Source organism: Gracilinanus agilis, chromosome 2, assembly GCF_016433145.1.
Source record: "Gracilinanus agilis isolate LMUSP501 chromosome 2, AgileGrace, whole genome shotgun sequence".
NCBI lineage: Eukaryota > Metazoa > Chordata > Mammalia > Didelphimorphia > Didelphidae > Gracilinanus > Gracilinanus agilis.
The window spans coordinates 546,983,729-546,997,484 of NC_058131.1; the positions used below are offsets into that span (position 1 = coordinate 546,983,729).

The 13,756-nt window shown below is 36.0% G+C and overlaps 1 protein-coding gene across 1 annotated transcript in view; it reads left to right on the top strand.

The window, feature by feature from the left end:
• FBN1 (fibrillin 1) overlaps nucleotides 1-13,756 on the top strand; it is a 307,141-nt gene that overhangs the window by 243,682 nt on the left and 49,703 nt on the right. The window contains exons 39-43 of the mRNA XM_044660055.1: nucleotides 606-728; nucleotides 1,450-1,608; nucleotides 3,506-3,577; nucleotides 6,840-6,965; nucleotides 11,185-11,307. Of these exons, the coding sequence (XP_044515990.1) occupies nucleotides 606-728; nucleotides 1,450-1,608; nucleotides 3,506-3,577; nucleotides 6,840-6,965; nucleotides 11,185-11,307 (603 nt within the window). The remainder of the gene's footprint in view (nucleotides 1-605; nucleotides 729-1,449; nucleotides 1,609-3,505; nucleotides 3,578-6,839; nucleotides 6,966-11,184; nucleotides 11,308-13,756) is intronic.

Here is a 13,756-nt window from a genome sequence, read left to right on the forward strand (position 1 = left end):
AAATTCTGTAAGTGCTGAGAAAGTTCTTCATCCAGTATTTGAAGGGACAGTGATATTGAGAACTGGGCAGTTCCATGGGATGAAATGACTTATTACTCCCACCCCAATTGCATGTAATAATAATTTTCAACATATATATTTTTTAAACCCTTACATTCCATCTTGGAGTCAATATTGTGTATTGGCTCCAAGGCAGAAGAGTGGTAAGGGCTAGGCAATGGGGGTCAAGTGACTTGACCAGGGTCACACAGCTGGGAAGTGTCTGAGGCCAGATTTGAACCTAGGACCTTCCATCTCTAGGCCTGGCTCTCAATCCACTGAACTACCCAGCTGCTCCCTCGACATATATTTTCTGGCATTATAAGATCTAAACTGTTTCCTTCCCTCTCCCCACTCAAAGATAATAAGCAATTTGATCTGGGCCATACATGTATTATCATGCAAAACACACTTCAAAATTGGTAAGAGTATACTCATACAAAACCAAAACCCCCAGATAAAATCATAAATACACTGATGTGAAAGATAGTATACTTTGATCTGCATCCATCCAACCTAATAGTGGAATGGCTTACTCTTAAATTTTACTTCTCTTTGGGTTACAGATGTAAATGAATGTGAAACTCCTGGTATCTGCGGTCCTGGAACATGTTATAACACAGTTGGGAACTACACTTGTATTTGTCCCCCAGACTATATGCAAGTCAATGGTGGGAATAACTGCATGGGTAAGCCTGAGTCTTTTTTTGAAAATACAGTCTTTGTTCATTATTTGCAAGACATCAAAGCTCCGGCATCAAATATAGCTTGTTTACAATACCAACCATCAATATGTAGAGCTGGACCACTCGTCCAGACTGATGCCATCTTTTTATACTCCCCATGGAGGTCATCCTTTTCTTGGGGCACCAAATGTTTGGCATTTTAGTAGCTTAATGGGGGTGGGTAAGAGGGTTTTTTTTTAATGTAATGTTGGAAAATCCCAGACAACTGTTTAATAGTACTTCTTTTGTTTGACTTTTGGGTGTATCTTTACACAATTATATTTGCAGCACTGACCTATGGTATTATAACATCATATGTCGGAAATGAGAAATTTAATGGCAAATAGAATGGAGCATTGTTACTAGGAGACTGGGCAAAGTCTCATGTAAAGTTTATTAATGCTATAGTTCCATAATGACTTAGTTCTGTGGTATAAAGTATGAGGGAGGGAGTTTTTAAAGACCTTCTTCTCATAGTATCACATTTTTGAGCTAGAATATTGCTTAAGAGGTGAGGGGATTTTTCATGCCTTTGAAGAAAGGAAGAAAAAAAATGACAGACCAATTAATTGGTAGCAGATCCCCAAATTTGAATGCATTCTTTAAGAAGATTATACTCACCAGAAACTTACTGCAGTTTTCCTGCCCATTGATCCTTTCTTCTGCCTTCTTTTCCCTCTCCCAGATATGAGAAGGAGTTTATGCTATCGAAATTATTATGCTGACAACCAGACCTGTGATGGAGAACTGCTGTTCAATATGACCAAAAAAATGTGTTGCTGCTCTTACAACATTGGCCGTGCCTGGAATAAGCCCTGTGAACAGTGTCCCATCCCCAGCACTGGTGTGTCTTCACTTTTCTTTTTCTTTTAACAATAAATTGTCACACAATACACACAACTGTTCCTCCATTGATGGGAAAATCAATTTTGTCACTGGATAAGGAAGGTACATTGGTAAGAAAAACTTACACACCTAAGGCACACCCAAATTCACTTCTGATCCAAGTCTGCCCTGCTAAAAACTGGCACACAGTGTTAGTATTCAGTGTTTATTTAGTCACCAGAACTTGTAGCCACTACACATTACAGAGCTCTAAAAGCAGTTCTCAGCTTCTACAGTGTTCATAGTCTGAGGAAAAGATTGGGCAAATCAGACAGATGTATATAACAAATAAATGAGTCATTATTATAATCATTGCAGTCCTTCAGCATAGCTTAAGTGAATATAACATGCTCAGCACTGAATAGGGTATTCAGCTGCCTCTACCACCAAGCCATCATTCCATGAAAATAGGAAAACATTGTCCTTACATCTAGGAGAGCAGCTTTTAATTTGTGTGAGTCATTACTACAAGAAGATCCTTTCTTCAGCCAACTGCCTCAACTTTGCCACTGTTTAGTCAAGAAGTAAAGAGACAAGACAAAGATTAATGATAGCCTAGATTTGCTGTCGTGTTTTAATATCTTGTATTTTACACTTCTCTTTAGACTCTCATGCTTTCAAAAATGTTTATTATGATGGCAAATGCAATAGGGTAGCATACAAGGTTCAGAAACTTAATATTTTAAGAGTAAAAATACTATAACAATTCTGTGTAAGATTTATACAACTTCTGTAGAATTAACACAACCTCTATTTCCATCTGCCATGAAGAAGGGCTCTGAAAAATACCACCCCCATTGTATCAACCAGCATACATTTTATTAAGCATGCCTAAATATACAGCTTTCATTGTCAGCACCCAAGATGATTAGATTTTACATTTTTTGTTCAAATTCTTACCCTCACCATTTTACCTATTATTTTCTATGGTTCTTATACCAATGAGGTGAAATTTATTTGCAGTTTATACTTAAAATACTGTTGAGGTAAATATATAGTCTATCTAGTTAAATTTGGTGTTTCCATAACCACATGTATGTGTACACACACACACACACACACACACACACACATTCCAGTAAATGGCAATGGTTGTTTACCCTAAATTATTGAAGTGACACTTTTCTCCCCAGTCTTCAGGGAAAACAATATGTTTTAGGGGCATTCAGGTCATCCATATGTGCCCTCATATGAACTCATGAGTTTGTAACAAATAAAATTGATATAGTAAAATATTAAGGGTTTATTGTAATCCATATTGATAATTAAGAAAACCACATGCCTGCTAAGATCTAATTAAAATGCCCGCCATACCTTCTCATTGGCTGCTTCCTAGGAGAGAAAGTGTCCCGATCAAGTTCTGAGTCTTTATACCTTTGTCTACGTAATCACACTTCCTGCCCACCTGTATTACACAAGAGAAATGATGGGAAATGTAGTTTTCAAGTCCTCTAAACGTCCACAGGAAGTTTATGCCATGGATCTCAATATTAAGTTCAAGGAACCTCAAGGAACCCCAAATTTCCAATATCACAAGTTGCAGGGTTGTTAATCCATTGGTATACACACACAGAGTAAAACTGAAATGAAAATATGTGTGCTTTCATTTTAGCTCTGTAGTTCTCACAGTGAGAAGGTATGAGTTAAAGTTTCATTCTCTTTCTCCCTTAACAGGGTAACATGACACTACTTTTCCCTCAATGATCACCTTTAGGGATGAGTTTACAAAGCCTTGAAGAAGTCAAATGGACTAAAATTCACTCTTAAATGTTTGACTACAGAGACTAAGGAGAAAGGAACCTTTTAAGTGTTTTAATTCATTGCTTCTTGTTTGTGTCTTGTTTTTGTCTCTGCAGATGAGTTTGCTACCCTCTGTGGTAGTCAGAGACCTGGCTTTGTCATTGACATTTATACCGGCTTACCAGTTGGTGAGTTCAAACAATAATCATAGCTCTTTCAGAAACTTATTTTGTTTTTATATGAAGGAGAGGGAGGAAGCATGGACACCTTTGTTTTCTCAGGATCTTTTTTCCCCTTAAAAAAAAAAAGACTAAACTACACCATGTAGCTTTTATTCAAACACCAACTCTTAGTTTGAAACAAACTCTGCAAACATGCTTTACTCCACCTAGCTGGCAACAATGCTTACTGCTCATGATTAAGGGAATTGGAAAGCTTCTCACTAAATTACAATCAAGCCTAGTTAAACCAACCCTAGGCACCAACAAACAGAAAGTTCTGGGAGTAGCGCCAGAGTCCTTCCTTCTAACGAAGGCATGAGTTTAATCTGACTTTTCACACTGGTGCCTGTGTGTATGTCAATTAACATGAGACCTCTTTTCTGTTTAATTGATGAATGTATCTTGAGTAGAACCTGCCTTTGCTGGGTGCACAAGCTTTGTGGAGACCTTTTATATCTCAAACCCTGCTGCTGTAAGGAGCATTGACCATTACGGTCACAAGCAATATTAATGGAGGTGCTCATAGAACATTTGAGAATACCCCACACTATTCAGCCAGTGTAGATGTTGTCTTTTGTGGTTTTAAAACAAATAATGCAGGAGAAACGAAACAGAGAGATTTCTGCTCGTTGACTTTTTTTCCTGCTTGATTTATGTTCAGTCTCCTATCCCTCACCATGGAGCAACTGCTTTTATTAGCGGGCACCACGGCTTTCTTCAGACTCCCTTCTTAATCAGTAAACTTGAATCAGCAACAGCCTTTCCAGTGACCTTGTATAAAAACTCAAGGGCCTGATCCAGCAATCATCTTGGCTCCCTGAGTGCCAAATTCATATGGCTACACAAGCCGGGCAGCATCCAAAGAACTTTCATAGTTTGGAAGGAAAAAATGCTAAATGACATTGGCATAAAACACCTGGCCCTCTCCGCTTTGTTTTTCCCCTTCCTAGACAGATCTTTTAATCTCCTTAGAATCCCCAATCGAGGACCAGAGGCCAGTTATCATGGTTAGGGTCCCTGGGGGTCTTTTCGTCCATGGATTCCCTTGTTTGTTTACCTCAGGTTGGCCTGCCCTCTAGTGTTGGCAGAAAGCAAATTCTTTGAAGCAAGAGCTCCAAGGAGGTGTTTGCAAAGAGCAGGGTGATTTGGAAGTGTGTCCCTGAATGAACTGTAATGGAATCTCTTGGAAATCAAGATTTCAGAAGGCCTAGACCAAAACCATATGATCTGTGACACGAGAACCTAAGAGGACCCCAATTTAAATGTTACTTTAAAACATTCAAAAGCCCCACAGTGTGTTGTGCTGCATTAGTGGTAAAACTCCAGTTTCCTTAGCCAAAGCAGCAAGTAGTGGAATAGTCTGAGCCTTGCGTGCACTTCAAGAATGACTCCTTTTAAAATCACATTCTTTTACAAATATTGCTTCACAAACCACAGGTAAATCCAGTTACGGCACAAGGCATGGAGAATTCAACTGAACAAAACTATTTCCACATCCCAGAAGATAGTGCTTTCTGCATCTGTAGGGGGGAAGCATAAGGTTTCCTCTTCTGGCCCTTCTCCATGTAACAGTTCATCTTTATAACAAAAGTACCCAATGTTATCCAAGAGGAGAACTCATTCTTCCTATTTCTTTTGTCCTTTAAGTGGTCAGCATCTGACTCTGTCAGTGGAGTGGATAAAGTACTGAACTTAGAGTCAAGACCTGAGTTTAAATAAGGCCTCAGCTACCTGGTAATAATTCTGAATGCCTACATAAATCACTTAACCCCTAACTTATTTCAGTTTCCTTATCTGTAAGGTAGTGATAAAAATTAATAATTCCCCTCAAGGGGATAGTAGAATAAAATTAGAATATTAGAGATTAGAATTTAGAATTAGAATTAGAAATTAGAATTAGTAATTAGAATAAAATGAGATCACTAAAATACTGGCTCTAATAATAGTAATTATTATTTTTCTCTATAGTTATTCCAGTCACTTTTTAACTTTGAAGCTATTCACTAAAATAAAATAGTAAAAAAACCAACCCCTTCCAGAAATCCCCAGGACCTTGGTAAGACCTAGCCATTCCCAAACCTGCCATTTACTACCTGTATGATTTTGGACAAATATTTTGTCTTCTCTGGGCCTTGGTTCCCTCAACTGTGAACAAGGAGCTGGACTTGGAGTCAGGAAATCCTGTATTCAAATAACTCCTGAGATGTTTATTAGCTGTGTGATGCTGGGCAAGTTATTTAACCTCTTTTGGCCTCAGTTTCTTCATCTATAAAATGAGGAAAGCTGGACTTGATGGCCTATAAAGACCCTTCTGGCTCTAAATCTATGATACTAAGCATAAATGACCACTACGGGCATTTCTTATTCTAAATTTGTGATTCCATGGCATCAAGAGGAAAGAAAACTGCAATTTTGGGCTGTCCTGTGTCCTCCTCATTTAATAAATGAGAAACATAAAGCCAGAAAAGCTAAGAAACTTGCCTGGGACTGCCTAAACCCTAGTCCAGTGTTTTCTTCTGTCATTTTGACTGTCCCTGGATCCTTCTGGAATTCACCTTTTTTGTCACTCATTAGTTCTCAGGGAAATTGGATGCTTACTAAATGCTCATTGTCTTTATACTCCTCTCTCTTCTATGGACCCAGAACACAATATTTATCATTACACCTAGTCTCACTATAATAGAATATTTTTCTGTCCTCATATATCTTTTTGTTTCATTCAAAATTGATGCCCCGCCTTCTTTGAAAAGTACTTAAGGTGACTGACTTAGTCTTGAGCAAAGGATTTGACCTGCAGCACTTTTGTTGATTTTCCCCTGTTATAAAGGCAGGAAAAGGGAACTCTGCTTCTAGCACTTTTTACATTGGTGAGAAGTAAATGCTGATCACAAAATCTTAATGACCAGCAGCTTCAGCTGTTGAAATGCATATTTAAACACTTATATTACAGTATTACCTTTGGGATTGTAATGAGGGTGCATCTCAAAGTTCTTCCTTTGCACCCACAACAGATTGTCTCTACCAGAACCATCTCTTTTAAATGTCTCCATAACTTCATGGCTTGTAGAAGACATCAAAGTTCTGGAACGTGGTTAGATTCTTCCCCATCTAGTAGAGCTCTCTTATCAATAGCATAGGCTAAAATCGGTGATTTATACTTCAGATTTACATTGTATAATTCCCAGATGCCCTATTGTCAATCACGAGAGATTGTCTTTCTTCTTTTTAGATATCGATGAGTGCCGAGAGATTCCTGGAGTCTGTGAAAATGGAGTTTGTATCAATATGGTTGGTAGCTTCAGATGTGAATGCCCAGTGGGGTTCTTTTATAATGACAAGTTATTGATTTGTGAAGGTGAGTGTCTTTGTGATTATCGTACTCAGAAATGGATCCAAGTAATAACCTAGTAAAAACACTCTTTCTTACTATGACTCTCATAGCTCAGATGTCAGAAGTACTCCAAGTGCTAAAAAAATTGTGAAGGCTCAATTTGGTGAATCCTATTTTATTTTATGCAGAATATCCATTGAGTCTCAATGCAACTTTTTACCCCCTTATGAAAGTGCTAGATTTTCTAGCTGACATAAATGTAAGAATAATAGGGAGTGGTAAATAGTTTTACTTTTTTCCCCATTATTTGAAAGTGAGCACAAGTAGTGGGAGGTCTTCCTCTGTTGACTTTCAAAAGCTTTGTTCCCTTGCAAACCTGAAACTATGGCTCTTTCAAATTGTAACAAGCTTTAATATAGATATTCCAAAGTCCTGAGAGATTTCCAAATGCCAGAGACCACAAATTTTCATTTTATATAAAGAATACTTGGCTTGGACATAATACTTTCTTATTTTCAAATTATCTTTTCCCCATTAGTGAAGGCACACTATTACTTAATTATTTAGCTCTTTATTCACATCAGACACAGGCATCACAAATTTGCATTTTTATTTGTGAGAGATTAACCGCTCCATTAAATATGCTTCATTTAGTAAGACACCTAGAATATCCTGTGACTCAATTCAGTTCAACAAACATTTAGTAAATATCTACTGCATACAGAACACAGTGTCAGACACTGGGGGATATTTCATTTGTACATATGTGTGTAGATGTGATCTATATGCATGTTTTATATATATTATGAACGTATTAATATTACAAATAATTTGCATCTATTCCTTATAAAGAATCATGTCATATGCTATACAAAATATATTTTAAATGTGTAAGCTATACATCATTTAGATCATATTTGTATATATTTATACTCTACATAGTATAGTATAAATGTATAAACTATACATGGTTTAGATATCCTGCATATGCACATGTATATTTATACTATATATACTTTATATTTATACTTTCCATAGTATAAATGCATTTTCTGTATACATAGAGATGTATAGGATATCTTAATTTTATAGATATAGATCTAAACTCAATGAGAGACAGAATCATATTATATAAATTTACATGTGTATGTATAACACACCTGCTATATATATAATATAGTTGTATTATAATAACTGAACTATATTATTATACTGTGATATGTTGACTACATGTAATTATAATTATATATATTCTATAATGGCATATAATTACTATAACGTAACTGTGTTTAATAATGTAGCATTATATATTATTTATATTCTATTCTATTGTGTAGAATATATAATTACACATAACTATGTCATTATAATATATAACTGTAATGTGTCATGCTATATAATTTATATACTTTTATAGTCAACATAATACAGCAATACATTTATGTATTACATTTTATTTTATATAACGATTAAAACATATTACATATATATAACTTATATGATGTAATTCTGTCCCTCATGGAGTTTAGATTCAAGTAATTAGTTGAGATAGAACATAAGGACAAGTATTTAGATATTCTCATAAGCTTCTTTCTCATTCTGTCTGTGATCATGAATAAAACAACTGTGGTGTGCCAAACATTGTATTATGCATTGAGAAATGTGAACTTAGGGAACATACATTTTATCGAGGAACATGCATATGTAAAAGTCTATAAAAGATACATATAAACTAGCTAGATACAAGATAGCCTTAGTGGAGGAGCAACAGTACCTAGCGGAACCAGAGCAGGGTTGGTCCTGTCTTTCACTCATTGCTTAAAGAACTGGCTTAAAGAAATTAAAGAACTAACTGTACTTAACTAGAGCTCCCAAACACAAGATTAATTTATGACACCAAATCTACTTAGAACCATGCTGGTGTTCTAGATCAGTGATCTCCAAAATTAGGTCCAACCCTAAGGAGTCAATAAATTTTAACCATCTAATTAAAAGAGTGGAAAGAGGAGTCAGCTACTACCCTCCTTGTGATAGCTAGTTGTGCTGCTTGTCTCAAGTGACCACACATCACCTAATAAATTCCCTAATACTCTTGTACTATTACCCTTCATCCTGTTGCACAAGCCGTCAGCTTCCTCCCTTCTAAGCCTGGTATTGGCCTCTCAGGGCACTTATAAACTAACTACTACTTGGGCACCCATACAAACAAATGCAAATTCCATTAGGAAAATTCTTTACCCATTTTATCTCCCATTTTAGAGGGAATACAGTGTATTACAAGTTATTGGCAGGCATGGTTTGATTGTGATCTGCATCATAGATATCATCACATTATCCTTCTTTCCAAAACCTCTCCTCTTCAAAACTTTCCTGTTGCTGTTGTGGGAACCACCATCTTTCTGGTTACCCATTTCATAATCTCAGTGTTATGTTCAGTTTCTTATGTCCTCTCACCCCAAGTAATCCAATCAGTTGCCAAATATTGTTATTTCTATCTCCTAATATCTCACATCTCTCTACTCACACAGCCATCAGCTTAATTCAAGAGGGCATCTCCTTTTACCTGGGCTATTGCAGTGGCCTCCAAATTCCTCTCTCTGGCACTAGTCTTTACCCATTCCAATCCATCTTCCATATAGGTTGCTACTGAAAGGATGTTCCTAAAACACAGATCTAGCAGTATCACTTCCCTACTCAGTAATAATTCAGGAGTCCCTGTGAACTCTAGGATGAAATATTATTTAATTTCTATGTTATCCTAATTAAATTTATATTTGTGTGATTTATAATAGCCACAATAATTAGTCCGATAAAACCTATAAATCATCTCAAAATAAATAATATACACAGAATTTCTACTGATCTGCTCACAATAAAAGTCTGGAGACCATTGTTCTAAATGACATGTAGAATCAGAGGTCATTTCTTGGATTGACCAATCACCAAGGGGTCTGTGATGATCAATTCTTGATTCTCCAGGTGCCAGATTATCTATTCTGCCAATTTCCTAAAGATAATCTTTAATCCCAGGTTAGCTTCATCCCATGGTTTATGATAACTTCCCAAATGATATTCTGAGAGATTGCAAACTAATTTTAACATGAATCCAGGTGGTCTGTAAGTAGAGAGATAAATTTGCTAATAATTATATATATCAAAAAGGGGTTTAGGATTATTTATGACCCTGTTCCCTTCCATTAACACAGATAATGTAGTCTCAGAAATAATGCATAGGATATGTGTTTGCCAAAGATCCCAGAGGTGGCCAGAAAGCCCCTTCCAGGTGCCACCCTGCCGCCCATGTTAAGTGAAGGTTTCTATAGAAGCCAGTTGCAGTTGAGTGTTAGGCTGTGAAGTCAGCCTGCCTCTGAGCTACTAGAACCAGGCCTCCTCTGTCATATTTCCTGTAGAGACTTCACTATGTTCCTCTGCCTCCGAGTGGATGGGAAAGAACCTGGGGTAGCCCACAGAAGCCTCTGGTACTCTTTGCTGAAACACACTAAGGCTAGGTCATTTGGTCTTTTTGCTGCCCCCTGGTGGGCCTTTTGATTACTGAGCCGAATCCTCTGAGAAAAAAGCCTTTTATCAATCACCAGGAGTTATGGGACACATTTAACATGTTATATTAGACTAATCACTTCCCAGAGGACCTTTCCAAATGTGATGATTACATTGGGGGAGCATGATTTTATCTGTTATAAAATCTATTACATAATGAAATAAGATAGGCTGAATTTTTTTTTTTAAGTTAGGATAATCATCTGGAGAAGTCAAATCTTTTGAAATTCAGTTTATATAAAATACAAATATTTTTCTTTTGAAATTCTTTTTTTCATTTATTTTACATATCTTTCTCATTTAGATTATTGTGATCTGACTACAACGTGGAAGTCATGAATTAATGCTATGCCTTTTATAAACTTTAATTAAGATAATGAAAATCCTACCGAACCATGAAATCTAGGAAAAAACATATCCCTAATCTCTCTAGTTCCTTTATGAGTTTTGTGTATCTGTATCATTGGATCCCATGCATATGCATAAACCCAAGATTGGTATTAATTTAGAAGTATTATGTGGCTAAATTTTTTTGGAAAACAGAGGTTTGGAAAATACTTTATTATATTTCCAATATACCTGGACTTTAAAAGAAGTAGATGTACATCTGTTTAATTTTAGAGGTTTCATTTCTTTTGACCTTACAGATCTGTTCTGTTCATATTAAATTCTCTTTACCCGCTAGATATCGATGAATGTCAGAATGGTCCAGTGTGTCAGCGCAATGCAGAATGTATCAACACAGCCGGCAGCTTCCGCTGTGACTGTAAGCCAGGATATAGGTTCACCTCAACAGGACAGTGCAACGGTATGTACCCCGAAGCTGGCTTGTCATGGCCTTAAATAAAATCATGTTTAAAATATACCATAGACAACTTAATTACCTCCAAGAGTATATCCGAGTAATAAGAACTTGGATTCTACCATCAATCACATGAGTCAAGGGTGAGAATACTATCTATCATCTATTAGCCACGCTGGTTGATTAAGAGTGAGAGAGAGGGAAATCTTGCCATTTCTTCTTTCCTCTGTGAGAATGAAGGATGCTGTTTTGTGATTGTAAAGGAATGTAATAGAAGAATAAAAGATAACATTTCCATAGGACTTCAAAGTTTATAAAGCACTTTGCATATATTATCTCATTTGATCCTCACAGTGTCTTTGAGGGAAGTTCTATTATTATCCTCATTTTACAAATGAGGAAATTGAGAATATATGAGAGGCTGTCTTGCCTGGGGTCATGTAGTTAATAAGTTTCTGAGGCAGGAATCTAACTCAAATATTCTTAACTTTAGAAATGACACTAGCAACTGGCATACTCTAGCAGCTACACCGGGGAGCTGCCTCTACATCTACATAGCCAGTTTGTAAAATCTTATATATAGCTAATAAAATTTTAATACAATAAATAAATCTGGTATGTGACTTGTAAAATAAATGCTATATTTCTTTCCTTATTTATATACCTCTTCCCTCACTCAATTTTTACAAGTGTATTTGTCTGGCATCAATTAACCAGCAAACACCTACTGTGTGCCTGGCAGTGTCTTAGACCCTGGGGATGCAAATACAATGGATAAAACAACTTCTTCTTGAAAGGAGTTTACATTTTAATGAGGTAGATAAGTACATAAAATAAGCATTTATAGACTAAATATAAATAAATAAATAATGGTTGAGGAAGGATCCCAAGTAGCCGTTGTTAGGATTGGGAAAGATTAACAAAAAAGAAATGCATTCTCTCTCTCCTGATAGCCTGTGGTTTGTCACTAGTACAGGTTTTGAAATGTTAAGAGTAGATTAGAGAGGTTACTAAAACATACTGAAGTATCACCAGGCTTTCAGATGGGTACTTTTAATGACCAAGTGAAATTTTGAATCAGTGAAGCCCTATTGAATTGTCACCATCACATGGCTTTTTACTGGCATTTTAGTGATAAAATATATGCAGATTAAGGTAGAAATTATTCAAATATGTAGAGTATGACCATAGGAGAACCTCTAAATCAAGGTCTTGAATTACTCTTAAGAGGATTCTATGAGAAGAGAATTAAGCAAAAAAGTTTAATATTCTTTAAAGATATTGTCATTAAGACAAAAGTATATATATATGTACATATACATATATATTTCTATTAAGTCTTAAAAACTTCTAATCTATCATAGAAAGTAAATAGAGTGTTTAATTTGACTAAACTATATTAGGTTTAAGCATATAAAAATTGGTGGATTTTATAAAGATCAAGTCTCTGAATTTTCAATCACATCTGTGGGCCTCAGTTTCCCTATCTGTATAAGAAAGGAGTTATACTAGACTGTAGCTCTAGAATCATAAAACTAATTTCATAAAATACTAGAGGGGACTAGATACAAAAATTAAGGCTCGCTCAGCTTAATTAATTTGCCTAAATCTTTCTGGCTTCAGGTCTACTTCTTTAAGTTTTTTAATGTTCTTAAAACTTTAAATCACAGTTGAATTATTTTAATATGCATTCAGAAGACATGGTTTAGGTCTGCCACAAAACAAGCTAGGTGACTTTGGGTGAGACATTTAACCTTGTTGGGCCTCCATTTCTCCATTTATAAAATGAGGAAGGTGGACTGGATCATTTTTATATCCCTTCCATCTATCACAATCTATGAAATATATCTACAAATATTAAACACTGTATTATTTTTAGCAAAGGTTATTGTCAAGGTCAGGAGGGAGTTTGTTATCTTGCTCATTTCAAGAATTGTGGGCCTTTTGACAGGAGCTACATCTTATGCATTTCTGAATGAAACCACACAAAGGAATTTTGTCAGATTTTCCTTGGATTTTCTTATCCACAAGTGATTAAGTGTTAGGAAGTGCCCTGTTGCCTGTAGTACATTTTGCATTGTTTTATGAGCCCTCAATGGGAAAAGGGTGTAGTAGCTGGACAGAAAATCAGTTTGAGAACCAAGCCTGTTTTGTTGAGTTTAGGGTAATATGTGCAAGTATTTAGCATATTGTCAACAGAACTGTTGTTGTTACCCATTTGTTAAAATAACAGGACAGGAAAAAGTGGGAAGGCCTCTGATATGAGCCACAATGCCCACGTATAACTTGGCAGTGGCACCATTTCCCTTCATTTTGGTCTTATTTTAGTTTTCTTTGAAAATAGGTGAAATAATTCCAGTCCAAATAAGAAATGCTGATAATCTATAAATCATTTCACACCACTTTTTATGTACACAAGAAGTAGGCCAGGACTATTTATATCCCCCAACCTTAC